Source organism: Halichoeres trimaculatus, unplaced genomic scaffold (genome assembly GCF_033239565.1).
Source record: "Halichoeres trimaculatus isolate MK-OKI-2021-1 unplaced genomic scaffold, fHalTri1.1 fHalTri1_scaffold_9, whole genome shotgun sequence".
Taxonomy (NCBI): Eukaryota; Metazoa; Chordata; class Actinopteri; order Labriformes; family Labridae; genus Halichoeres; species Halichoeres trimaculatus.
This window is the reverse complement of record NW_027437188.1, coordinates 34,539,718-34,567,308: the sequence shown is the minus strand read 5'-3', so window position 1 is coordinate 34,567,308 and position 27,591 is coordinate 34,539,718. Positions and strand designations below refer to the sequence as shown.

Below are 27,591 nucleotides of genomic sequence, written 5' to 3'. Positions count from 1 at the left end.
ACCTCACCTGCCCAAACATTAACCTGAGATAATAAAAATTTTAATTCTTAAATTAAAATCATAACCCAACCAAGTGATGGTGTAACCTCCTGAGATTAGAGTTGAAATTTTAAGAGATTAAAGTCGTAACTTTAGGAGATTTACAATGCCACCTGATGAAGTTAGTATGAGATTGGAGTCTACAGGGGGCGCCAAAACTGACACAGGATGGAAGTTCATGACAGGAGCTTTAAGCACAGTGAAAAAACATCTTTCATAAAGGATTAAAAACATAATAAGTTAATTAATAACAAGTCTTTGTTTAATATAAATCACAAGCAGGAAATGACGTCACTGACAAAGGTGACATGTATAATGATAGATAGATAGATAGATAGATAGATAGATAGATAGATAGATAGATAGATAGATAGATAGATAGATAGATAGATAGATGAGGCGCTGCGGGCGCTGACGTAGGCCGTGTGGATGACGTCAGCCTCTCTGTGTCTCGGGGTGTGTTTGTTTGTGAGAGGAAGAGGCTGGTTGGATGTTGGGCGGGGTCTGAGGAAAGACGGAGAGAGACAGAGCTGTCGATCCTGCTGCTGCTGCTGCTGCACGACAAAAGGAGGAGAAGAAGAAGGAGGAGGAGGAGGAGCACGCAGAAACACAGAGAGACACGCTCACACAGACGGAGACACAGGGACAGAGCGGGGACAGAGCGGGGAGAGACGGACGGACAGCCGGGAGGATGGGCCGGCGGAGTGGCCGTCGGTAGCGCTCTGTTTTCGGGGACGGGAGCTCCAGGATGAGCGTAGCGCTGCAGGACCTCCGGAACACCGTGAGTACACACACACACACACACACACACACACACACACACACACACACACAGAGGCAAAGACGCATCCCCTTAACATGCACGCGCGCACACGCGTGACACGCAGCCCACGCGCTCCTGTGTGTCCCAGGTCAGTGTGTGTGCAGCTGTCAATCAGTGTGACTACAGGTGTGTGCGTGCGCGTGTGTGTGTGTGCGTGGCCTGAAATCTGTTCCCCCTCCTGCTGACGTCACTAATCTAACGTGCTGATTGATTTCTGATCAGTCTCGTGCAGGTCTCAGAGTCACCTGAAGCTCGGATCAGGTAGATTCTCCACATTTCTGGTTGGTTTCTCTGTAAACTGTGGAAAAAAGAAAAAAAAGAACACACTGCCTGATGTTTATGTCTGTTTTTTATTTATTTATTTAAAAACCACAGAAGAAGAAGAGACTTCCTGTAAACAGACAGAATCAAAGCCTGTTCCTGTGGCTGCAGAGATCAGTCTGCATCTCAGGGTTAAAGGTTCAACTCCTCATCTCCTCCGACCTGCTCTCATTCAGACCCCGTTCAGACACAGAGACAGAGACATGTTAGTGAAGTTTATTTCCAATGAGGTGGATCTGCTTCAGACACGTCAGCAGGGCGTGAAGTCAGAGCTGAAGAACACCACCTCAGAAAAACTAAACAGAGGAAAAACATCAACACAGGCAGGAAATATAATCTGTAACATAGTTTGACAGATTAGATTAAAAACAGGATCAAGGAAAGACTAAAACGGTTATTTCTGATTCGACACCAAGGTTTTTACACTCTTTAGTTTTTGTCTCTACATCCTCAATAAGAGCGTGAAACTTCAGATTCAACAAGGATGAACTGAACTCAGCGTTGTTTTCAAAAAATAGAATCAAAGTCGAGTCAAATTCACAGAAGAAAAATTTTAGTTGAGTCTTCTTCACCTGATTTGGAGCCCAGGTCAAGTCCTCGGTACTTTAGCCCAAGTCCGGGAAAAGTCCCCAGAGTCGGACACAGGAAACTCATCTAGTGGAACTTTGAGTATCTGACTTTGAATATATAAAATATTTGAACAAATATTGAGTTCAGGATAAAGAATGCTGCCGTTTGACTCCAGATTTCTGTCAGTGTAAACCTGGACCGACTGTTGGAAAGTTTTGAAGTTCAGAAAAAGACATTCAGTGAATTAATAGTAACGTGTTCTGAGTTACAGTGACAATTAAGATAAGAGTATACACAAGAAGCCTTAGCTGAATTCAACTCTATGAGCATACTCTGTAAAGACGGCAGAGAGTCAGGAAAAATAATGTCACAACCACCTCAAGAAACGCAGGAAAAAACTTTTTTGAGCACTCTCAGAGTGTCTCTGTGAGAATGGCAACACTTTTTCTCCTGTGAGTAGCACATCAACACAATTCCTCTCTTCTTGTTTTTTTTTTTTTTTATAAGTGAAAATAAAAAATACCCATCTTATTTGATTTCTATAGTAAACATATTACTCTGCATTTGCCAGGGTAAGCCGTAAAATCTTAAGGTCCCATATTCTGCTCCTTTTCTGCAGTTTAATCTGGATCATTAATGTCTTCATGAAATGGTAGTAACATGTTTTGGTCCAAAAAGCCAATGAATCAAGCACAGCAGCATTGTTTCCAGGCTCTCATAGCCCCTCTGTTCAGAACGCTCTGATTTAGTGGGCGTGGCCTTCATATGTAAATGAGCCACCGCTGTACTGTCCAAAGTTGGAAAAGCAGTCGGCCGTGAAGTGACTAGCACACACATGCACAGTTTTACTGAGTGTAGCTGGAACATTTCCTTGATAAATGAACTCTAGCCTCTTAGTCTCTCTTCTTCTGAGATGGGAAGCTTGAGCAGGGAACTATGTGGCTGTTTACAGCCAAAAACAGAGCAGTGATGGCTCTCCAACTTAGGCATTCTCTCCAGCGGGGAGGGGGGTTGGGGGTATCTGCTCCAGTGGACCAATCAGGTCAGACTTGCTCCTGATTGGTCAAAAAAGGGAAATGCTGACATCGGCAAATCCCCAAAATCCAAACAGCTCGTTTTAGGTCAGGATTTTACATCCACAAGCTCTACTAAGAACAGGTTTGGTCATTAAATATCACATTTTGTGGGCTGGGAGGAAAGACAAAGACCCACAAATTTCACTAAAAGACTTAATAAAGTGATTTTTGCACAATATGGGACCTTTAAAAACAAGCCGTACAACCTTTGGCGCCTCCTTTGACATCTTGCCACACACTCTCGCTAAACTGATCTGCTGATAGGAGCTTAGACCAGAGGAAAAAGTGGATATGAATTAACAAATAGGAGTGGGAGACATAAAAATTATTTATTGTAGAATCAGGATTTTTTTATTTAATAATTTCCTTCATTTTAGTTGATTGGAAATAAAATTAAGATGTCAGATCCTCTGAATAAATCTTAAAAACTAACACCCATGTGATGTGCATTTTTTGGGAAAATATGGCTCTTGGTTTAGTCTGTATGTCATCATCATTATTATTCAGCTTTTCACTTAGTCTGGTGTTAAAAAAGCAAAAATCAGAACTTTTGAAGGATCGCAAATCCAATCGAACTTGGGCCCCAAAAATCCCAAGAGAAACATATCAGGTGAAAAGCGTATCGTCCCAGCCCCAATATCCAAGCATTCACGGATGCAGCCAGATCTTAAGGCTCGGTCCAAGTTGAGTCACAAGTCCGACATATCCAGACTCCAGCCTGACTCTAGTCCAAGTCCTGGACGTCATTCAGCTCTTTCAGACTTTAAACCCGTTGGTTTTTAGTCCTTTGTCTGTTTCTATCAGCAGCATTTGACTCAAAGTGTTCACCGTGAAAATGAAATAATCAGTAGTTTAGTTCCTGAAAGAACGATCATAAAGAGTCAGGATGAATAAAATCAGATTTCTCTGAACCTAAAGCTTAAGGACGAGTCCAAACTGAAACATGTCCTCCAGGCAGAATTGAAAGTGTTTTATGATAAAATGAAGATTTCATGGTTGCAGCTTTATCACCTCTGAAGAAGTTTAACGGACACCATGTTCGACCAAAGCCACCTGTTACCAAATTAAGTCCAAAAATATTTTTTTTCATCCAGAGTCACTGCAAAAACTGGTCCAAGAAAGTTGCGTGTAAAGACAAAAAAATCTGGTGATTGGTTGAAAAAAAGATGTACGCGGTTTTCAGTGATTTGATTTTGTCGGAATAAAACTATTTTCTCCAGATGATTTTAAATCTGTCTTCTTCAACATCCTCAAACTTTATCTGTAAACCAGAGAAACAGGAAGTAGACACTCATAAAATGAGGATGAGGAAGAGAAAGAAAAACATGAGGAAGGAGATAAAGGGTGACGTTAAGAGGAAGATGAGCAGGAAGAAGACAGAGCCGAACGACACCAAGATGAAAACAAATGATGATGAAGATGAAGAGGAGAGAGAAGCGGTTTAAGCCGCTGCGGCGTGTCTCTGACGGCCTCAGGTCGATACTGAACATCTGTGGCTTTTAAGAACAACATCCACACACCACATGACAACACCATCCATCATCTTCATCCTCTTCATCATCAGGTGTGGTCAGCCTCCATCAGAGGAGCTCTGACCGTCTCTCTGACATCAGGGACAGTCGCCGTAGTTGTAGTCCTCTCACCGAACCTCTGGTCCAAGTCACCAAAGAAGATTCCAAGTCATCCCAGGTCCAGTTGCCTTGGTCTGTATCTGAGTCTTAAAGCCCAGGTCTGACTCGGGTCCCTGTTCCTTCTGTACCAGTTGTCTATGTTATTAGATCTGAGACCAAATCAAGTCCCCTTTTTCCAAGCCAAACCCAAACCAAACCTGAGTTCAGCCAGAGCTTCAAGATCAGTGTCAGGCAGTCTGGTCTATGCTCCGCGAATCCAAGTCTGAGTCGAGCTCCTACTACTTACTAGTGTGAGTTTGAGTCGAGCTCTTGTGGCCCGGGTCAGAGTTTCTGGAGTTTCGAAGTCCAAGTCTTTTGGGTCGGTCTATTTTGGAAAACAATTGCGGTCAACTCACCATTTCCTGAGTCAAGTCCGATTCTAGCCCCCAGTATCTAAGTCCAAGTCTGAGTCGGGTCGACGATATCTCAGAACAAGATTGAGTCTGGTCAAGGCGACCTAAGTCAGAGTCTAACTCAAGTCCCCATGACCTGTGACTTAGTGGGAGTTGAGTCTATGTACCCAGAGTCCAAGTCTGAGTCAGGTGTAGAGTACAGAATCTGAGTCCAAGTTGACTCCTCGTGACTCTGGTCCAAGTCTAAGTTGACTCTCAACATCCTGAGTCCAAATGCAGTCGAAGCTTGGTCCTGATTTAAAGTTTAATCTAACATTGCTCAAGTCACTAGTGTCAAAAACTGCAGTTCCCTGAGTGTCCACTAGAGTCTGTCTCCAACACTGAGTCAGTCCCCATAGAGCTCCATGTTAAAATAAGCTGAAGTTCCCTAAGTGTCCACTAGGCTTTGTCTCCAACACTGAGTCAGTCTCAATAGAGCTCTTTGTTTAGACAAACTGCAGTCCCCTGTGTGTCCACTAGGTTCTGTCTCCAGCAGTTTGTTAGCACTAATTAGCAGCTGAGCCTGTTAGCCTGCGTCGTGTTTGTGGTTTTCAGATGTTTTGTTGTGTCTTGTTTTGAATCCTGAACAGAGTGAACCAGCCTGATGAATCAGTGGGTCTGAAAACACTGCAGGGCTCTCTGTGCCCTGAGCTCGTCTCCTCAGGCAGCCTGCAGGAATGTGGGTCAGCCTGCTGAGTTCCCTGAACTCCCCAAACCGGTCGTCCTCTCAGTAACGACATTTTATTTCACACGTCTTCAGGATCCGTATCAGTCTTCCTGGAAGCTGCTGGTTTACCCTGAAAACAAAGCTGGATTCATGGACAGCGTGTGTTTTCTCTTCATGGGCCTGCGGGTGTGTTTTAATGATCAGCTGAGCTGTGGCTCACCAGTCAGGCTTCACTCTCTGTAGAAGTGCATCAGCAAGAATCCCCTACAGGAACACTTTAAAGGTGTGGTTCACCACGTTTTCACACAAATAACTAAAAAAACAGTCAATAAATCACAACTCTGAGCTTTCCTAAGGTAACAAAGAGTCTGGCAGTGTGTGTGTGTGTGTGTGTGTGTGTGTGTGTGTGTGTGTGTGTGTGTGTGTGTGTGTGTGTGTGTGGGCTGGGCAGGGTTACTGTTTCCTGTCTGCAGCTCTGTGACTTCCCTTAAGACGCCCAGTTTCCATCCAAGTAACAAAACAAACCATCAAGCACCACACATCCCCCACCACCGCCACTGTCATGACCCTCATCCCCATCACCATCTTCATCATCATCATCATCATCATCATCATCACCGTAGATATTATGGTCAGTCACATTGATATTAATATCTTAGTAATCAAAGTGGTCAAAATTATCATCATTACCATTATAATTATTTTCATTTTAATCATTAATATCCTAATCATCAGTAGGATAGTATAGAACTTTATTGTCACTGTAACAAGTACAACGAAATTTAAGTCACAGCAGCAATAAAAAAAAAAAAAAAAGTAAGAAAGTGTATAGAAAGTGTAAAAAGGTCCATAAGAAAATAGATGCTGACAGCTTGTCCATCATTGTCCAGTCAGCCAGCCTCCACCTCCACAGGGTCCAGGACTGAGCTTCTTCTGCAGTCTGTTCAGTCTCTGTCTCCTGGATCCTGTCTGCTCACAGCAGGTGAAGCTCTTCCAATGTGGCGTTGGTGTCTGGTGTTAGCTCTGTTAGCCATGTCTGTGAATAGCATGATGCTACTCTGCCCTCTGGTATTCCCTCTGTTGTTGGGTTAGCACAGCTAGCTCGTCCATCTTATTGGAGATAGATCTTATGTTCCCAATAACGATGGATGGAAGGACAGGTCGATGTCGTCACTTCTTAGCTCACACCTGAGAACCAGCACGTCGTCCTCACCTCCTTCTCCTCACCTTGTGGGAAACATCCGGCCTTGCACCAGTTAGCATTGACATGCTACAGGCTGCTAACACCTGATTTCACATGTAAACAATGCAGCCATGGTTACATGTAGGATCTCCAGACAAACACAGGAGAAAAAGTAGTAAAAATATCACTGAAGACACAAAAAGTTTGGTGTCCACGACCAACAAATGAACCAAAAAAAGTAATGATCCACTCCAGATACAAAGATTATGAAAAAGAGACGAAAAATTTAAAAGAAATGGACAAAGAAGAGAGAGCTACAGCTAAAGGCAGCCATAGCCAACATTGATCATTATTTTCATTATTATCATTTTTATCATTACTGTAATTATTATTTAATCATAATAATTATAATTTATGTTATAATTATTATGATCATTTTCAACAATACTACCATTATTAACAGATTTATCATTATTATCTTCATTACCATTATAATTTTTATCATACCTATTGTTATTATCATAATTATCATATTATAATCATTACCATTATAATTTTTTAAATCATTTTTATCACTGATATCAGAATTATCATTATTATTTTTTATCATTTCTATCATTATTATTACTATATTTATCAGTGCCATCATTATTATCATTACTGTCATTTTTATCAGTATTATCATTACTATCATTATAACCATCAATATCACTTCTATGAGCATTATCAAAATTATTCTTTATTATTTATTTAAAATCATTCTCATCATCATTATCATAGCTGTCATCAACAAAGTTCTTCGATGAATTTGTCTCTAATACTTTCATTTACATTGATCTTAATATTCAAATGATTATCCTCATCATCGTTATCATCAGCATTAATAGATTTTTTAGAATTATCACTAGTTTTATTTTCTTCAGAATCATCATTTTTCTCAACCTTTTTATCATCATCAACACAATTTTTCTCATTTCTTCTCACTTGTTATCATCTTAGTTACCAATATTAGCATGTTTCCTCTGCCTGCGTCATCCTCATTTTTATCATCATCATCATTATCATGATCAATATTATCATCACTGCCATTTTCCACAGAAATACAATTAGCAACATTATCAGCATTATTGGCAGTGACACCATCAACATCATCATCATTATCAGTATCTTGTCTTATGTAATGATGGTCATCTGTATCTGCCTGTAACTTGGTTAAAGCTCAGACTGAGTGTGGAGCACAGAAGGGTGTGTTTGTTCATGTGTGTGTGTGTGTGTGTGTGTGTGTGTAAGGATGAGGGGGAGGTGACTTGTCGTAGTCCTGTATTGTGTTGGGGAGGTGTTTATGTAAGGGGTCAGAGGTCACAGCTGTAACTGATGACAACCCTCTTGTTGCCGTGGTGATGGAACAGTTTCCCTGGCGACGACCTGCAGGTGCTGAGGTCGTCATGCAGATGAGGAGGAGCTGAGCGCTCAGTCAGAAAGGTCACACTCAGTCATCTCTGTTCAGTTTATGTGGTCAGCTTTTTTATTTCAGCTCTTTGTGATAATACGTCAGACAACAGAAAGATAAATAAAGAAATAAATTGATAAATAAATGAGCAGCCGTGACGCTCATGTCAGTAAACAGTAATTTGTTCCATCTCAGTGCACCAACCATCTCACACTGATCTTGACGCGTGCACACGTCTCCTCTGTTTGTTGTTTACTTCACGTCTGCAGTTTGATAAGAGCTGACTCCATGTTTCTCTGCACACGCTCAGTGACGCAGCAAACTCAGGCTGCCGGCCTGTGAGGAGGAGGAGGAGGATGGCGGACTGCCAGCCTCCTGTTTGCGATGATTGGCTGTTAATGGGTCTTTTCCTTTGTTTACAGGTTTCTTTACGGGCTTTGACCCCGAAAGAGAAAACAGGTTAAAGTTTTATTGGAGGAGTGAGAAGAAAAAGACGAGAAGAAACACTTTTTGTGTCACAGACTTGAATTCATATGATATTTTTACTTCACTGTCTAAGACACTCACTGTAAGAGTTTTCTAGTGTGAGTCGGTTCATTGAAGTTACTGTCTCTTTTAGTCTCTTAATTTCAGCTACTGTCTCTTTAAGACGTCTCATATCAGCTACTGTCCCTTTAAGAGCTTTCAAAGCACTCATAAACTCAGTGCTCTGGAGGCTAACATCAAAAGACAGAGCAGGACTTTTCTAATTGGCCCGTGTTAATGATGCACTTTCTCATCAAGATTTGTCATTTTAAATAGAGATACATGACTTTTTAGCATGGCAACAGCGGAAGAGGCTTCCAGAGTGCTGGGTCTAGGGTGCTGAGTGGTCTTAAAGAGACAGTAGCTGTCTACATTTATGTAGTGTTTCAATCTGATATTATTGAACATGTTTAATGTTTACAGTTCTTGCTCGGACTGCCTCTGATGCTAATTAGCATCTGCGTTTGTTTACCTTCTGAAGTCACGTTTTATCACGCGGGATTCTGTGAGATCTCATGTTGGTGAAATCATAACCACATACGTTAAGCACTTGGTGTGTAAGTCTGATAGAACCAAATGTGTGTGTTCAGAAGGTCTTACTTTTTTGGAATAGTCGTCCTCCTTATGCTAACAGTTTCCCTTCGTTTACAGTCTTTGTGCTAAGCTAGGCTAACATCAAGATGAACAAACTCCCTGTTGATGTTTCGTTCTCCAGCAGCAGTTTGTTTCTGACATAAAGAGACTCAGAGATACAGGGGCTGAGAGGGGACAAAAGAGAGGACTCCAAAACACACACACACACACACCCACACACACACAAACACACACACACACACACACTGACAGATGTTATATAAGCTGCACTGAAGTCCATTAGGGCTGAATGGAGATGATTCACACACATTATCTAATTACACACACACACACACACACATGGTGACATCACTCTCCAGAGAGATAAAACACACACACACACACACACACACACACTGACACACACACACACACACACACACACACACACACACTCTCTCGTCGCCTAGCAGCCTCGCTCACCCACTCCCCCTCTCTCCCCCTCTGCGTGCGTCATCAATTAAAGCGCTCGCCGCCTCAGAGGGGACCCTCAGCATCCTGCAGGGACGCACAGGAACCAGTCCAACACACAAGACCAGGACCAGGCTGACACAGTAACAAGACTAGGAACAGACCAACAGTCAGCATGCAGGGACACACAGGAACTGGACTCCCCTTCAAGACCAGTAACAGGACTGACAGAGACCTAGACCACAACCAGGATTAACATAAACTGAGACTAGGAACAGGATCCAGACTGACTCAGACTAAGACCAGGCGTGACACATACTGTGACCAAAACCATGACCAGGATTGACATAGACTAAGACCAGGTCCAACAGAGCTCATGACCCGAACCATGACTGGCACAGACCAAGACTAGGCCTGACAAAAACTGGAAGCAAGTACCAGGAATGTCACAGAGCCAGACCAGGACTAGGACTAACAAAGACTAAGACAAGAAGCAGGGCTGACTCAGGGTTAGTTTTGGTCCTGTATTAAGTCCAAAAAGAGTGTGAGACTAAGACGCCCGTGAAATCCTCTACCGGATCCTCCTAGACTCATGTTTCTGCTGGCCCTGAGAGTCTGAGTGTATAAAATGGGTCATGGCTGATCCAGGATCAGGGTGGAGTCCTGAAGTGTTTATGCTCCTGCAACACAATAACCAAAGGAGGTTGGGGGGGCAAAGGGACCCTTGGGGGGTGTAAACACAGGAAGTGAAGGTTTATTTGATCAGAGCTAGATGTGTCCTCATGCTGAGCCTCGCTGCTGCTGGTCTACGTTTAATCCCTAAAGGGGACAGAGTCCAGGTTTGAGACCAGACTATGGACCCCGGACAGGAAGTGGAAACGTTCAGAGGTTAAGAGTTTGATTTCCTCAAGTGTTTCTGAGTGAATGAAAGGTTCACTCCTCTGTGTTTGTGAGTGTGTGTGTGTGTGTGTGTGTGTGTGAGCAGATATCAGATTAAGAAATGTAGACTGAGAGTCTCAGAGGAGCAGTTTGTCTCCAAACACTCGATGAATAATAAATAAAGAAGCAGCGGAGATCGATGGAGACAGAGAGAGGAACACGCTCAGGTCCAACACCATCACTGAGTTAAAGCTGCTCTTCAGGGCGCAGACAGGAAGGAGTTAAAGCTGCTCTTCAGGGCGCAGACAGGAAGGAGTTAAAGCTGCTCTTCAGGGCGCAGACAGGAAGGAGTTAAAGCTGCTCTTCAGGGCGCAGACAGGAAGGAGTTAAAGCTGCTCACGCTCAGAGCGCTCGGCTAAATCTTTCTGAGAGAAATTTATTAAAGACTAAAACTGTTTTTGTGTGTGTGTGTGTGTGTGTGTGTGTGTGTGTGTGTGTGTGTGTGTGTGTGTGTGTGTGTGTGTGTGTCCTCAGATGTCCAGCTATAAGCGAGCTACACTGGAGGAGGAGGAAGTGTCAGATGCTCCAGCTGAGGCCGCCTCGTCTCCTGACAGAGTGGAGGTCAGTGAACGCAGCACACACACACACACACACACACACACACACACACACACTGACACATTAACAAACAGGCTTTAAGGACCAGGATCAGGGACCTGCAGAGAGGGGGCGCTGTCTTCAGGTCTTGCTCAGAAACCCTCAGAAAGAGGACAGGCAGAAAATGAGTTTTAAATATAACGGGTCCCAGGTGGACTCCTGGACTCAGATCCTGGGACACAGCGTCAGAGCCAGACTCTGGGGGGCCTCAGGCTCAAACACAAAACGAGGCCACCGCGGTGTGGGTCCAGGAGGCTCAGAGAGAGGAGCAGCGGGGGGTCTGGATCTCTGCCAGGTGAACTCTCTGAGAAAATGACGGCTCTTAGAAGACAGGACCGGGACCAGCACCCAGAGTCTGGACACACACTCAGAGTCTGAACACACACACTCAGAGTCTGAACACACACACTCAGATTCTGAACACACACACTCAGATTCTGAACACACACACTCAGATTCTGAACACACACACTCAGATTCTGAACACACACACTCAGATTCTGAACACACACTCTGAGGATCAGCTTGGCGCAGAAATGTTTTGGATCTGAGGTCCAGACGGTCCAGATGTAGCTTGAGGGGCTGCAGTGAGTCTGCTTATTTCTTCTCTCAGTCCACAGAGCCCAACAGAGCCCCACAGAGCCCCACAGAGCCCAGTTCTCCCCCCAGATCCTGGTTAACAGTGGGGGGTTGAAAGAAAGAGGGATTAGAGTTTTCAGGAGATTTTAGTTAGACCAAAGACTCAGATCTAGATCATCAGAGATCTGGATCTGTTTAATCTGGGGGGTCAGGTCAAAGCTTTACGGCTCAGACACCTTCACCTGAATGGAGCCGGTGGAGGGAAGGATCCAACCAGGGTCCTCCAGGTGCCCCCTTCAGCAGACCTCAGAACTTACTGGGGGGCCATGTGTCCCTGATGACCAGGGAGCCCCTTAGGACCCCCAAGGAGGTGGACTACAGAGCTGTGGAGGATCTCTGTGTGACTTAATCTGTTTCATAGATGGATGGATGGATAGATGGATGATGGATGGTGGATGGACGGATGAATAGATTATTAGATAATGGATGGATGGATGGGTAGAAAGATTGATGGATGGATGATAAATGGATGGATCAGTGAATGGATCAATAAAAGAATGGATGATGGATAAAAAGATGGATGGATGGATGGATGGATGGATGGATGGATGGATGGATGGATGGATGGATGGATGGATGGATGGATGGACGAATGAAATGCATAAATGTTTGATGGATGGATAGATTGCTAGATGGATGGATGGTTGGATGGATGGATGGATGGACGGATGGATGGATGGATGGATGGATGGATGGATGGATGGATGGATGGATGGATGGATGGATGGATGGATGGATGGATTGATTGAGTGATAGATTGATGGATAAATGGATGGATGTATCTGAATCAGACTCAAAGACCCCTTAGACCTGTCCCTGCTCTTAGTATTTGTCAGATCTTCCTCTGATCCCTGGTCCACTCTTGGTTCTGGTTTTCAGGTGGCCCTCTTCTCCTGATGTCTGATTCTCTCTGTCTCTCTCAGGTCGGTTTCAGGAAGGGGGGCGTGGACATATTTGGCAGGAGGACCCAGCTGGAGGTCCTGCTGTCAGTCCTGCTGCTGGCTGCCCTGCTGGCTCTGCTGGCCTGCCTTCTGGTCCTGGGACTCGGACTCAGCTCAGGTAAGAGGGCACAAACGCCTGGATCCATCCTAACCTCTCTGATTCATCCTCTTCCTTCCCTCCTTCCTTCCTTCCTGCCTCCTGGCTCCTTTCCCTTATTCCTTATTCCTTCCTGTCTCCTTCAGTTTCCTCCCATTACCTTCCCTAGCTCCTTCCTGATCTCTCCTTGTCTCCCGTCCCTCTCATCACCCTCTGCAGCTAGTCTCGTCTTGTTAACCTTCATTTGTTTCTGTCCTGTGATGGCGTGCAGACAGTGGGCGTGGCCTGTGCCTAACGGAGGCGTGCGTCACCGTGGCGAGTCAGATGGTGGAGGCGATGGACCGCAGCGCCGACCCGTGCCAGGACTTCTATCAGTTCGCCTGCGGAGGCTGGATGAGGAAAAACCCGCTGCCTGAAGGACGGTCGAGGTGGTCCACCTTCAACAGCATCTGGGAGCAGAACCAGGCCCTGCTGAAGCACCTGCTGGGTGAGACGAGGGGCGGGGAGACGGGTAGGGAGGGAGACAGGCAGGAAGGGGGATGTGGATCTTTGGTAAACCTTTGGTGACCATTTATCAAAAGTCTTCCAGAGACAGAAACCTGAAGGGTTTACCAACAGACGATCCTGAATCAGGGACACTCTCCATCCAACATCAGGACACTTAGAGTCTCAGGGTCTCATCCGCCCCTTTAACCTGGACTCTGCTTTTAGAGAACGGGACGTTTAACGGGAGCAGCGAGGCCGAGAGGAAGACCCAGTCCTACTACCTGTCCTGTCTCAACACGCAGAGGATCGAGGACCTCGGAGCTCAGCCTCTCATAGACCTCATCAACAAGGTACGCTGGTCTCTAACACTTTGATTTAAAGTCTAATGGGTCAGTACATCTGAAAACCTGGACCTGCTCTGTAGATCGGGGGCTGGAACATGACGGGACCCTGGGACAAGGAGAACTTCATGGAGGTCCTGAAGGTGGTCTCTGGTCCTTACAGAGCTCAGCCTTTCTTCAGCGTCTCAGTCAGCGCTGATCCCAAAAACTCCAACAGCAACGTCATCCAGGTAAACCAGAACCAGAAGTCCTAAACCAGAAGTAGTCCATTTGGACCTTAGTTAAGTGGTTTTGATCCATCTGTTGATCCTCTCCTCCCAGGTGGACCAATCAGGGCTCTTCCTGCCATCCAGGGACTATTACCTTAACAAGACAGCCAATGAGAAGGTGAGGATTCCTAAGGGGGGTTTGGGGATCTGAAGGGTCCTCTTTGAGGTCACTCAGTAACTGTTGGTGTGACTCTCAGGTGTTGGTGGCGTACCTGGACTACATGGTGGAGCTGGGGATGCTGCTGGGCGGGGAGAGGAGCTCCACCCAGGTCCAGATGCAGCAGATCCTGGAGTTTGAGACGGCGCTCGCCAACATCACCGTCCCACAAGACCAACGGAGAGACGAGGAGAAGATCTACCACAAGGTCACCATCGCTGAGCTCCAGGTGAGGGCAACAAGGTCAACGCAACAGAATGAAATCAAAGCAACAAATTGAAATCAAGGCCACAAAAAAAGATAAAAGCATCATAAAAAATTAAAGCCAAAAAAAAGAGATCAAAGCAACAACATTAGATCAAAGTAACTAAATGACAATAGATCATAGCAACTCAATTAGTTTAAAGCAACATGAAGAGATTGAAGCAACTAAATGAGGTCAAAGCAGCAACAAAAGATCAAAGCAACAAAATAAAATCAAAGCAGCAACAAAACATCAAAGCAACTGAATGAGATCAAAGCAACAAAATTGGTTTAAAGCAACAAAATACAATCAAAGCAACATAAAAAGATTGAAGCAACTATATGAAATCAGAGCAATAAGATGCAATCAAAGCAAAAAAAAATGAGATCAAAGCAACAAGATTAGATCAAGGCAACTAAATTAGTTCAAAGCAAAATTAAAAATATTAAAGCAACAATTGAGATCAAAGCAACAAACAAGATCAAAGCAATAAAAAGAGATTAAAGCAACAATATAAGATTAATGCAGCATGAAAAGATCAAGATAACAAAACAAGGTGAAAGCAAAATGAAGCGATTTAAGCAACTAAATGAGATCAAAGCAGCAACAAAAGATCAAAGCAACAAAATGAGATCAAAGCAACAAGATGAGATCAAAGCAACAAAATGAGATCTAAGCAACAAGATGAGATCAAAGCAACAAAATGAGATCAAAGCAACAAAACAAGAGAAAAGGAACAACAACAGATCAAAGCAGCAACATGAGATCAAAGCAACTAAATTAGATCAAAGTAACAGAATGGGATCAAAGCAACAAAATGAGATCAAGGCAACTATAATAGAGCAAAGAGTAAAGCAACATAAAAAAGCAACATAAAAAGATTGAAGCAACTTAGTGAGATCAAAGCAGCAACAAAAGATCACAGCAACAAAACAAGATCAAAGCAACAAAATTAGATCAAAGCCAACAAATGAGATCAAAGCAACATAACAAGATTGAAGCTTCTTAATGTCATCAAAGCAGCAACAAGAGTTTAAAGCAACAGAGTAAGATCAAAGCAACAAAATATGAGATCAGAGCAACAAAATGAGAGAGGCAATTAAATTAAATCAAAGCAACTAAATTAGTTTAAAGCAACATAACTATATTACAGCAACAAAATGAGATCCAGGCAACAAAATTAGTTTCATGTAACTTTATTAGTTTAAAGCAACATAAAAAAAATGAAGCAAGTGTGATCAAAGCAGCAACAATAGATCAAAGCAACAAAATGAGATCAAAGCAACAAAAGAGATCAAGGCAACTATAATAGTGTAAAGCAACATAAAAAAGATTGAAGCAACTTAGTGTGATCAAAGCAGCAACAAAAGATCACAGCAACAAAACAAGATCAAAGCAACAAAATTGGATCAAAGCAACAAAATGAGATCAAAGCAACATAACAAGACTGAAGCTTCTTAATGTCATCAAAGCAGCAACAAGAGTTTAAAGCAACAGAGGAAGATCAAAACAACAAAATATGAAATCATAGCAACAAAATGAGAGAGGCAATTAAATTAAATCAAAGCAACTAAATTAGTTTAAAGCAACATAACTATATTACAGCAACAAAATTAGATCCAGGCAACAAAATTAGTTTAAAGCAACTGTATTAGTTTAAAGCAACATAAAAAAAATTGAAGCAACTAAGTGTGATCAAAGCAGCAACAATAGATCAAAGCAACAGAATGAGATCAAAGCAACAGAAGGAGATTGCTGAGACTGGTGACTGAGACTCATGAGGGAAATGTTTACCGATAGAGTCAATCAGCTGATTGGAGGAGGCTGATTTGGACTCTGGTCTTGGTCACACTCCCATCCCCTCTATCTGCTGTTTGTTTAGCCTAACAGGCTAACATGCTAACAGGCTAACCTCAGATGATGAATCTTGACTCCAGCTAACCTGAAGTTTGAGCTTCAAGATGTAAATGTCATCTAGGAAAGCATGCTAATGCTAGCCCTAGCTAAGCTGTGTTTCAGTAAAGCCTCTGTGAGCTGTTAGCGTGGCTGCAGGCTGTGACTCTGTCAGGATTCAGTCTGAGGGGGGGAGACGATCAAATCTGCAGACGGACCCAGGACTCATGGAGCAACTGTGTGTGCTGTCTGCTCCAATATCTGATCAGATCAGTCTGCAGTGTCTCACTCCAACATGCTGCTCCCCCTCTCTGCTCCCCCTCTCTGCCTCCCCCTCTCTGCTCCCCCTCTCTGCTCCCCCTCTCTGCTCCCCCTCTCTGGCGTACAGTGTGCATTGGCAGCAGTGTGTTGCACAGTGCGGTCTCTGCTGCTGCAGCGCTCCGTCCTTCAGGGTTGCAGATGCTTGAGGGGTCACCATGGCAACTGTTGCCAAGAGCTGTTGCTATGTGCCTGCATCTCTGTGGTGGAGAGCGAGACGGAGTGAGGTTAGATAACAGGTTATTATATAAACACGGCAGATATGAACACACGTCCCTGCAGGTCCACACCAACCTCTGTCTCCGTCTCTGGTTCAGTTTGGAGACTCTGGGTCCAGAGCAGCATCACACCTGATGCCCCGCTTCCTGTGAGACCAGTCAGGATACATCCAACAGTCTGTGTTCACAAGATGTACAGACAAAAGTTACGTCAGAGCTGACAAAGCTGGACTTTTGTCCGATCTGCCTCCTGTTGATTATTCATCGAACTGAAAAGACGTTCATCAGAAGAAAATCAGTTTGTGTTTCAGCGTCATACTGAAGGAGGTCAGAGAGAAGGTTTTGTGCGACTTACAGACTGAGGAACAGGGACTCTGGAGGATTATTTTAAATTAATATCTGGAGGGAGTAGAAAACACAATATAGAGAAATAATTAACAAAAACCTTTTAATTTCAAAATGAACTGTCTGGAAAAAGAAGAGACAGAGAGGGGGTTGTTGTTTTTGTGCTAAAGAATTTATGTTGATGTTTTCGTTGGTACAAACTCGACTAATGGAGGATTAGACTTAAAGTGCATCAAAGGAGTCCTTATAGGCCACTGTAGCTTTACTGACAGGAGGTTTGAGCAAAAGGGTGCTCAAATCCAGAATTTGCAGGTACCACTGAGAGGTAGTCTTTGTTCAAGTCCCTCTGCAGGTCAAAGTTCAGTGTAACAACTCTAAACAGGTGTGCTTACTGCTGCATCACCTGCTTCATCACCTGCTGCATCACCTGCTGCATCACCTGCTGCATCACCCGTTTAATCACAGACTGCAAATCCTGCCTCTTCACCTGCATCGCAACTTACTGCATTACCTGCTGCATTGCCTGCTGCATTACCTGCTTTATCACATGCTGCATCACCTGCTGCATCACAGTCTGCAAAACCCGCTTCTTCACCTGCTGCATCACTTGCTGCATGACCTGCTGCGTTGCCTGCTGCATTACCTGCTTCATCAGATGCCGCATCACCTGCTGCATCACCTGCTGCATCAGCTGCTGCATTACCTACTGTATCACCTGCTGTATCACCTGCTGCACCATCCACTGCATTGCCTGCTGCATAACCTGCTGCATCACCTGCTAAATCACTATCTGCAAAACTTGGTTCATCACATGCTGCATCACTTGCTGCATGACCTGCTGCATCACCCACTTAATTACCTGCTGCATGCCTTGCTGCATTACCTACTGCATCACCCACTGCATTACCTGCTGTATCACCTAAAGCATAACCTGCTGCAATACCTGCTGCATTGCCTGCTTTATCACATGCTGCATCACCCTCTGTATCACCTGCTGCATCACCTGCTACATTACCAGCCTTTATCAGCTGCGACACCCCCTGTTGCATGACCTACTGCATCAACTGCTGCATCACCTCAAGTATAACCTGCTGCATTACCTGCTACATCACCTGCTGCATTACCTGCTACATCACCTGTTACATGACCTGCTGCATCACCTAAAGTTGAACCCGCTGCATTACATGCTGCTTTACCTGCTGCATTACCTGCTGCATTACCTGCTTCATCAGCTGCTGCATCACCTGCCGTAGTACCTGCTGCATCACCTTCTTCATCATCTGCTTCATCACCTGCTTCATCACTTGCTGCAGCCAACAACACCATCCTGTCTCTGAGCTCTGAGGTGTCACATGACCTCCTCTACCTCAGTCCCTGTTCAGAGCTACAGGTGTTCTTCCTCCTTCTACCTGCATGTGGGACCATCCAACCTGTCTGTCTGTCTGAGAGCGTGCATCCTGCAGCTCTGCAGCTTTATTTTTTATTCTTCTGAAAACATATAAAACTGTTCCAGACCAGATGTTCGTCTTTAACTCTCAGACTTATGCTCAGATGTTTCATTCTAATGGAGTGAGTCTTGTGTTGGTGTCATGTGTTAATCTGTCCCTGCAGCGCCCTCTGCTGACAGGAAAGATATTGTCTTTGTGTCTTCCTGTGGGGATGCAGATTAACAGCTGGATGTTGTCATTTATTTATAAAACTTTCTGGTTTTGTTTAAAATCACGAAGCGGGCCGTTCTCTGTGCGTCATGAGTAAATCCAGCAGACGTCAGGAACATGGTCTGAGCTCTGCCTCCTCTCTGCAGCGGGGTTTTCACGCTGCTCTCTGTTCCTCTGTTTGAAGCTGAGGCAGACTCAGCTGGGATTACTTTCTCATCTCAGTGCGTCCCCCCCGGGTGGTGCAGTCTGCTCCCACACTGAGGATTACTGAGACACACCGAGGGACGGACAGATCTGGTTCACAGAGAAACTTTTTGAGTGTTTTCCCTCCTGATCCTCAGACAGGCTCAGGACTCTGACGGTCTGGGCTTTGTTGTACTTTTCAGAGTCCTTCGTACAGCGCTGAATATCTCACCTGGGTGTCTCTGTCGCTATTTTTCCTAAGCCCCACCTGAATGCTTTATGATCAGTCAAAACCACACGGGTCAAAACATGGTCAGTGTTTCCAGCCTTGATCCCAAATGCGCCCGGTGGCCACTTGTGGTACTGCAACATCAACTCCCCTCAATAACCATAAACAGAAAACCTGAAATGAAAACTGTGAGGCTGTGAGAAGCAGCCAGTCACAGCAGAGGATGATGGGATTGACTCCTGAGCCAAAGACAAGGTTAGGATTTAAACGTGACTCTTCCTGTATCTAATGTTTTTCTTCTTTGTTGGTGTTTCAGGCGCTAGCTCCTGCCGTGGAGTGGTTGGACTTCCTGTCCTCCTCTCTGTCTCCTCTGGAGCTCAACGACACGGAGCCCGTCGTCCTGTACGCCAGAGAATACCTGCAGCAGGTGTCTGACCTCATCAACAAGACCGACCACAGGTGAGTCTGGACCACGCCACTCTGTGATGTCACTCGTTAAGTTCCTGTAGTGCCACAGGGGCTACAGGGACTGACTCTAGTGGACTTACTCTTGTTTCTGTTTCTCCAGCCTGTTGAATAACTACATGATGTGGATGCTGGTCTGGAGGAGCGTGGCCAGTTTGGATCAGCGCTTCGAGAACGCTCAGGACAAACTTCTGGAGAGTCTCTACGGGACCAAGAAGGTACAAACCCCTCAGACAGCTTCCTGCTGCTCTTAGTTCCATGAGTCAGTGTTTGTAACTGGTTTACTGCCACACAAGTCTGGATCTGTTGGTCTGTAACTGGTTCTGTGTTTGTTAGTCCTGCACCCCGCGCTGGCAGACCTGCATCGGGAACACTGACGACACTCTGGGCTTCGCTCTGGGAGCGCTATTTGTCAAAGCGACTTTCGACAAACACAGCAAAGAAATCGTGAGTCACAGCGGCGTTTACACCTGATGGTATCACGACTCAGTCTCTGATGGTTCTGGAGTCCTCACCTGTCCCCCTTTCCTGCTCTCAGGCCGAGGACATGATCAACGCAATCCGCTCGGCGTTCAAAGAATCTCTGGCCCGACTCAGCTGGATGGATGACCAGACAAGACAGGCCGCTAAAGAGAAGGTGAAACACCCACAGGTCCCTAAGACCCAGCACCTCAAACCTGGTCTCTTCAACCTGGCCCCCTAAACCTGTCCCCTTGAACCTGGCCCCCCAAACCTGGTCCCCTAAACTTTGCCCCATAAACCTGGTCTTTTAAACCTGGTGCCCTAAAACTTGGCACCCAAAACTTGGCACCCTTAAATCTGGTCCTTTAAACCTGGTGCCCTAAACCTGATCCCTGAAACCCGGTCCCTTGAACTTTGTCCCATGAAACTGATCTCTTAAACCTGGTGCCTCCTAAAACCCAGTGCCTCTAACCTGGTCTCCTAAACTTGGTTCCTTAAAGCTGATCCCTTAAAGCTGGTCTCTTCAGCCTTGTCTACTAAACCTGTCTCCTTAAACCTGGTCCCTGAAACCTGGTCCTTGAAACCTCGTCCCTTAAACTTCGGCGCATAAACCTGATCTCTTAAACCAGGTGCCCTAAAACTTGGTCCCCAAAACTTGGCACCGTTACACCTGGTCCCTTTTACCTGGTGTCCTAAACCTGCTTCCTTAAACCTGGTACCTGAATCCTGGTCCCTGAAACTTTGACCCTTAAACCTGTCCTTTACACCCGCCCCCCTAAAACCTGGTCCCTTGATCTTTGTACCGTAAAACTGGTCGCTTAAACCTGGTGCCCTAAAACCTGGTGCTTTAAAACTTGGTCTCCTAAACCTGGTTCTTTAAAGTTAGTCCCTTAAAACTGGTGTCTTCAGCCTGGTCTCCACAACCTGTCCCCTAAACCTGGTCCCTGAAACTTGGTCCCTTGAACTTGTAAAACTGGTCTCTTAAACCTGGAGCCCTAAAACCTGGTGCCTTTAACCTGGTCTCCTAAACGTGGTTCCTTAAAGCTGGTGTTTTCAGCCTGGTCCCCACAACCTGTCCCCTAAACCTGGTCCCCGAAACCTCGTCCCTCAAACTTCGCCCCATAAAACTGGTCAATTAAATCTGTTTCCCTAAAACTTGGTCCCCAAAACTTGGCACCCTTAAACCTGGCCCCTTTAACCTGTTGTCCTAAACCTGCTTCCTTAAACCTGGTACCTGATTCCTAGTCCCTGAAACATTGTCCCTTAAACCTGGCCTATTTACCCTGTCCCCCTTGATTTGGTCCCCAAAACCTGGCACCTTAGACCTAATCCGTTAAACTGGGCCCCTTAAATTTGGTTTCTCAAACCTGGTCACCTAAGCCTTGCCCCTTAAACCCTGTCTCTTTAACCTGGTTCCTTAAATCTGGTTCTTTTTGATACACAATGGGTCAGATTAAACCATAAACAGATCAAAGGGGGGTCTGATAGACTATCAGAGAGGCTGTGAGGTCTAAACCTGACTGACCACTGAAACCTGTTTAACCTCTGTGCTAACTAGCCCCCAAAACTCTGTCCTCTGATAGGCCGACGCCATCTACGACATGATTGGTTTCCCAGAGTTCATCCTGGACTCCAAAGAGCTTGACGACGTTTATGACGGGGTGAGTGCTGAGCTGGATTCTGCAGCTGATGCTCTGCTGCCCCCTGCTGTTCAACACTGCGCTCAGCTTTAACAGCTCTGTCTCTGTGTTTCAGTACGAAGTGTCAGACGACAACTTTTTCCAGAACATGTTAAACTTCAACAACTTCTCCGCTCGAGTTATGGCCGACCAGCTGAGGAAGACTCCCAACAAAGACCAGTAAGAGCAGCGAGGGCTCTCTGAAGCTTTTTCATGTCCCCTGAAACAATCTACAGTCTTTATTTCTCCTGGAGTAACAAGCCTATCCTTCCCTGCCTCCTCTCCATGTCCCCTTGTTTCCTCCTCCAGGTGGGGTATGACTCCTCCCACAGTGAATGCTTACTACATGCCCACGAAGAACGGCATCGTCTTCCCTGCTGGGATCCTACAAGCTCCTTTCTATGCCCACGATCACCCCAAGTCTGTACCTCTCCATCTATCTGTGTGTTTGTGTGTGTGTGTGTGTGTGTGTGTGTGTGTGTGTGTGTGTGTGTGTGTGTGTGAGACACTCCTGATATTTTTTAAACTGATGTGTGTATGTTTATGTGTCTGTGTGTTTTCAGGGCGTTGAACTTTGGTGGAATCGGGGTGGTGATGGGTCACGAGCTCACGCACGCCTTCGATGATCAGGGTGAGTCTGGATCCACATCAGGTCCCAAACTCATCAACCTATAACATTGATAGACAATCAGACTTCTGTGGGGTCGCCCCCTGCTGGACAGGACACTTACAATGATGATCAAAGGAACATGACAAGACATAAATAATGGAATGAGATCTAAGGAATAAAATAAGAACAAAGGAACATGAAGAGATCAAAGAAATCAAATGTCTGGAACAAATCAGCTCGGCAGGAGGAACACTACCGTACAGTTAGTGGAGCCCCCTGCTGGAAATTTGGGAGAGTGTAGGTTTGAAGCATATTTGCGTCACTTTATACCCTGAGAAGCCATGTTCATAACCAGTTTGTGAATTTTTTCCATGAGATTAAAAAAAACGAAATCAGCGAGAATAATTTCCTGAATCATGAATGGTGATGGGAATTGATAAGATTTTGTCAATACCGATGCCCTTATCGATTCTGCTTATCGATCTGATTCTTTATAGATTCCCTTATCAATTCCTGTTGTGAATTTTCTTGGTACAAAAAGTAGCTTTACAGAATTTTTGTGTCAACAACATTTAATTGAGTTTATACTGTAAGTGAAAAAAATGTAACGTTGATGTTGTAACGCTGTGTTGTAATATATTAATAATTAAAGTAGGCCATCTAGTGTCTCAAAGTGGTTATAGCAATAGTTTAAGTTGTTTGGAACCTTTCTGTCAGCCATGTGCCTGTTAGCTTTTGACATTTGAAATTCTCAGTATTTTTTACAAAGAGTTGACGTGATATGTTAATGCGATGAAAGTTGCAATTCTATTCAGAAGCTGAAGTTATACTGATGTATGCTAATTGCTAGCAACATCAATGCAGTTTCCCTATATACGTTAGCATCAAGCTTGTGCTATTTTGTTATTTTGGTAAATAAGGTGATTTATACCATTTCAAATGTACTGAATATGAATCTCAGGAGAGAGAGTAATGTACTTAGTTTATGAAGTCAGTTCTTCAGTAAAACTTCAAGCTGAAAATCCTGAACCAGAGTTGGCTTGGGAAACTGCTAAGCTAAGATAGCTGCAGCAGACTAGTCGACGTATGGCCAGGCGGCTCCGGCTCAATGTAAAGAATTGATAAGGGAATCGTTAAGCACAAAGGCTAACAGGATTCCAACATTCTCAACAGGAACCAGTTTTTGATTCCCACCCCTAATCATGAATCAGATCTCCCACCAAAGAGTTAACTTTACATAACAGATACTTCTGAACAGATCACTGCAGCTTGCTGTGAGTTTAATGTCTCCTTCCCTTCCAACAGGTCGAGAGTACGATAAAGGAGGAAACCTGAGGCCGTGGTGGCAGAACTCGTCATTGGAGGCGTTTCGTCAAAGGACGGAGTGCATGGTGGATCAGTACAGCCACTACACCGTCAACGGGGAACACGTCAATGGAAAACAGACGCTCGGAGAAAACATCGCAGACAATGGAGGACTCAAAGCAGCTTATCATGTGAGTACAGACGCAAGCAGAACTGTTTGACGCAGTAAAGACTAAACTCTCTGTTTCATCAACTGAGAACAGTTATCAAAGGTTTCTCAAAGGTCAGATTAGATCACTAAAAACAGCCCAGTAATAAACTCATGACCTGTGCCCCACAAACTTGATCTACGCAGTGAGAAATCAGCAGATTTTCTTACATAACCATGGTCACATCCTGTCCTCCAGGCCTATCGATCGTGGGTCCAAAAGAACGGAGAGGAGAAGAGGCTTCCTGCCGTCAACCTGACCAATGATCAGCTCTTCTTTGTGGGGTTTGCTCAGGTGAGACACTGAAAAGACTGACACACTGACTGAAAGGAGAGAGGTGTCCCCCAGGGATGAGTCCTGGAGCCTCTTCTGTTTCTATAAGTCACCTGAGGCTCAGGTTATACGCTGACGACTGCGACTTCTCTGCATTTTGATTCAGTGCTTTCTTTTTCACAGGTGTGGTGTTCAGTTCGCACTCCAGAGAGCGCTCACGAGGGCCTGATGACCGACCCCCACAGCCCCCCCAGATACAGAGTCATCGGCACGCTCGCCAACTCCCCAGACTTCAGCCGCCACTTCAACTGTCCTTCGGGGACGCCAATGAACACTGGGAAACGCTGCGAGGTCTGGTAGAGGTCAGGGTCAGGGTTAGCGTAGGCCGGTCCGATACTTAGTCAGGAAAACTTTTCTGTTCTTCAGCAAAAAAGAGAAAATTTAGTTTATTAACAGAGGAGATTGTTACTGACGGGAGAGTTTCTGGACGGTCCGAGTCTCAATGAGAGGAGGTGTCAGAGGTTATACCAGGAGGTCAATGGGAGGGGGTCAGGTTCATAGAGTCTATAAATCTGTTAACAGGAGACAGACAGACTGACCCCCTGCCTGTAGACTGAACGGACTCAGTGGACTTCAGTCAGAAACCAGACGGACTGAGATGAAGATGATGAAGCCACGTTGGATGATGTCGCTGATTTCTGCTTTATCACTGTTTTCAATATTATTATTAATTATTATTATCGGCCTTGGTTGAAGGGTGTGCGTGTGAGTGTTGAATGAATGAGCTCTCTCCCTCTTCCCCTGATGACATCACTGTGATGACCTCATACGTATGGATCACTCAGATTAGTTTAGGTTGAATTAATCCATGAATTTGTTTATGATGAACCGTTAGACGAGGATTTAGGGTTATTGAGGGGTAAAAACGTCTAAATCTGCTTAAAATCATCAGAGGTGGTCGCCAAATCTTCGACTTCTCTTTGTTAAGACTCAGAGAGAAGGAAACTCCCTCTTTGTTGTAAATTAAATTAAACATTTCATCCTTTAAATTCATTCTGAATGACCTGAACCACACAGCGGTATCACAAACTTTATAATTCAAATTTAAACTAAACAAAAATGTGCTTTCAGAGGTTTGTATTCAACGCCGCAACGTGTACCACGTCCACCGAGCAGCTGAGAGAGTTCAGATTCCAGATTTTAAAGTTAGAGTTTTTAATGTAGTGAAGCTAGTGTTTATCTTTTTAAGTCTATTGTTGAAACTACCACCTTAAAAAATTAAACATAAATAAAAATCTGTAAAATTTTAACAACTTCTATTTACTTCACGAACAAAATTATGAGTGAATAATAGAAACTCAAGGGTTAAAATTCTTATCTTCTTCTGAAAGTTTACCGCCATCTTACACATAAATCAGGCTAAAGCTATTTCGTTATTTCAAACTGATTTCAAGGTCAACAAAATGTGTTTTAATTAGGTGAAAAGTAGCCTTTATGTTTTAGATATCATTGATCCATTGACTGTCATCAACTCTTTCCTGTTAGAAACAAGTCGATATGAATTATGTAGAAGTTTAGTCTTTAACTGTTGAACCACGGCATGCCGACCCTCCGTACCGACTAACCTCCATCCAACCCTCAGAGTTCAGTCTTCGATAAGTCGAGATGAATGAAAACAAGTGGCTTTAGGGAAACAAGCGCCTTAAAAATAAGATATCATCAAACTTATTTTGGATTAATGCCTTAAAATCTGAAACGGACGCCTTAAAGAGGGAGGTGGGGATGAAACCCCGTCAGACGGTGATTCGGGATGGGAGGAGGCTCTCAGGCTCTGTAGGGGCCTGTGGTGAATGTGAGGCGTTCAGGAGCTAAAGAAGCAGGGGGGGTCGTTGACCGGTCCTGGTCTTGTTTTGGAAACTGAGTCACAGTGAAGAAAGAGTTTTAATAAATTACCAGATTAACTCAGATTAGTTTCAGTCTGAGGCGAAAACTACCCTCAGAAATTTAACGTTCACGTCCTCTGAAAACACCCTGAACGCCGCTCGTGCTGAAACACCAATAACAAAGATTAACAGGTGATCACAGGTAAATCTTTAGTTTTATTTCAAACATTCAAACATGTTACCTCAACACCATTACCCATAATCCCTTAGCCTGCTGCTCAGTGCAGTTACCTAATTCTGACAGCAGGGGGAGCAGTCGGCTCACCTGGACAGAAACACAAAGTGATATTGACACCTGAGAACACTACATACTGTATGCTCTGTGTGTATGTGTGTGTGCATGTGCGTGTGTGTGTGTGTGCGCTTCGCCTCCAGATGACATCACTGTCCACTCCTGTGCAGCTCCTGTGTCGTTATTAGTCCAGCAGAAGAAGAAGCTGCTTCCTGCCAAAGACGTATCTGTTCCTGTGTGTGTGAGTGTGTGTGTATTGTGCATCTATTTCTGTGAGGACCTGCTTTAGTTTTTAACCACTATGGGACAGATGAGGACATGTTTGTTTTATGAGGACATGTTTGTTTTATGAGGACATGTTTGTTTTATGGGGACATGTTTGTGTTATGGGGACTTTCAGAAAGTTTGTGTTATTTGACAAGGCTCCCCATTTTGGCAAAAGAACAAGCGTGTGTGTATGTGTGTGTGTGTGTGTGTGTGTGTGCATGATACACTCACGTTTATGAGACTGTTTTTGTTTTGCTCTCCTGAGGCTGTGTTTTGTGGACTCACCTGCTTAAATCCTGGTTCAGGACTCAGGTCCTCGCTCTTTTACACAACAAGGGTCCTCACAAGTATAGAAGTACAGGCGTGTGTGTGTGGGTGTGAGGGGGTCACAGCTGTGTGTTTGAGTGAGTATGTGTGTGTACAGTAGATCACAGTAGACCTGATGTAGATTAAACTCAGCTCGTTGTAAACTCTGTCTGTGTCCTGAAGGGGGCGTCGTCGCTCTGCTCGTCCAATCAGAGAGCTGCGTGTCAAACAGCTGCTGTCAGACCCGATGAAGGATGTACTGGATTTTATCTGACTGTCAGAGAAGATGAAGGAAATATAATAAACACTGAAAATAATGAACCCAGACTGCTGCTCTGTTCATACTCCCATCACACAACATCCCATAATATGAGCATGCTTCTCCTTAAAGAGACAGTACCTTTTATACACAGCTCTGTTTTTATTTGACCCTTAACTCACCTGAACAAACAGGTCTTAAAGTTTCAAACTCCCACACCGTCAGCCCTGGAAGCTCAGGGGGTGGGGCTCAGTGATGGGCGGGGCT

The 27,591-nt window shown here is 44.6% G+C and overlaps 1 protein-coding gene across 1 annotated transcript; it reads left to right on the top strand.

Moving 5' to 3' along the window:
- Window positions 1-501: 501 nt before the first annotated feature.
- Window positions 502-27,385, top strand: ece2b (endothelin converting enzyme 2b). The gene is made up of 19 exons (XM_074679449.1): window positions 502-820; window positions 11,174-11,260; window positions 12,859-12,994; window positions 13,245-13,460; window positions 13,685-13,809; window positions 13,884-14,030; window positions 14,122-14,187; window positions 14,267-14,455; window positions 19,631-19,773; window positions 19,883-19,997; window positions 20,116-20,226; window positions 20,318-20,416; window positions 21,825-21,902; window positions 21,997-22,100; window positions 22,230-22,340; window positions 22,484-22,551; window positions 23,836-24,026; window positions 24,243-24,338; window positions 24,501-27,385. Exons 1-19 carry the CDS (start codon window positions 788-790, stop codon window positions 24,675-24,677), a joined length of 2,292 nt encoding a protein of 763 aa, XP_074535550.1. The 5' UTR covers window positions 502-787; the 3' UTR covers window positions 24,678-27,385.
- Window positions 27,386-27,591: the final 206 nt, after the last annotated feature.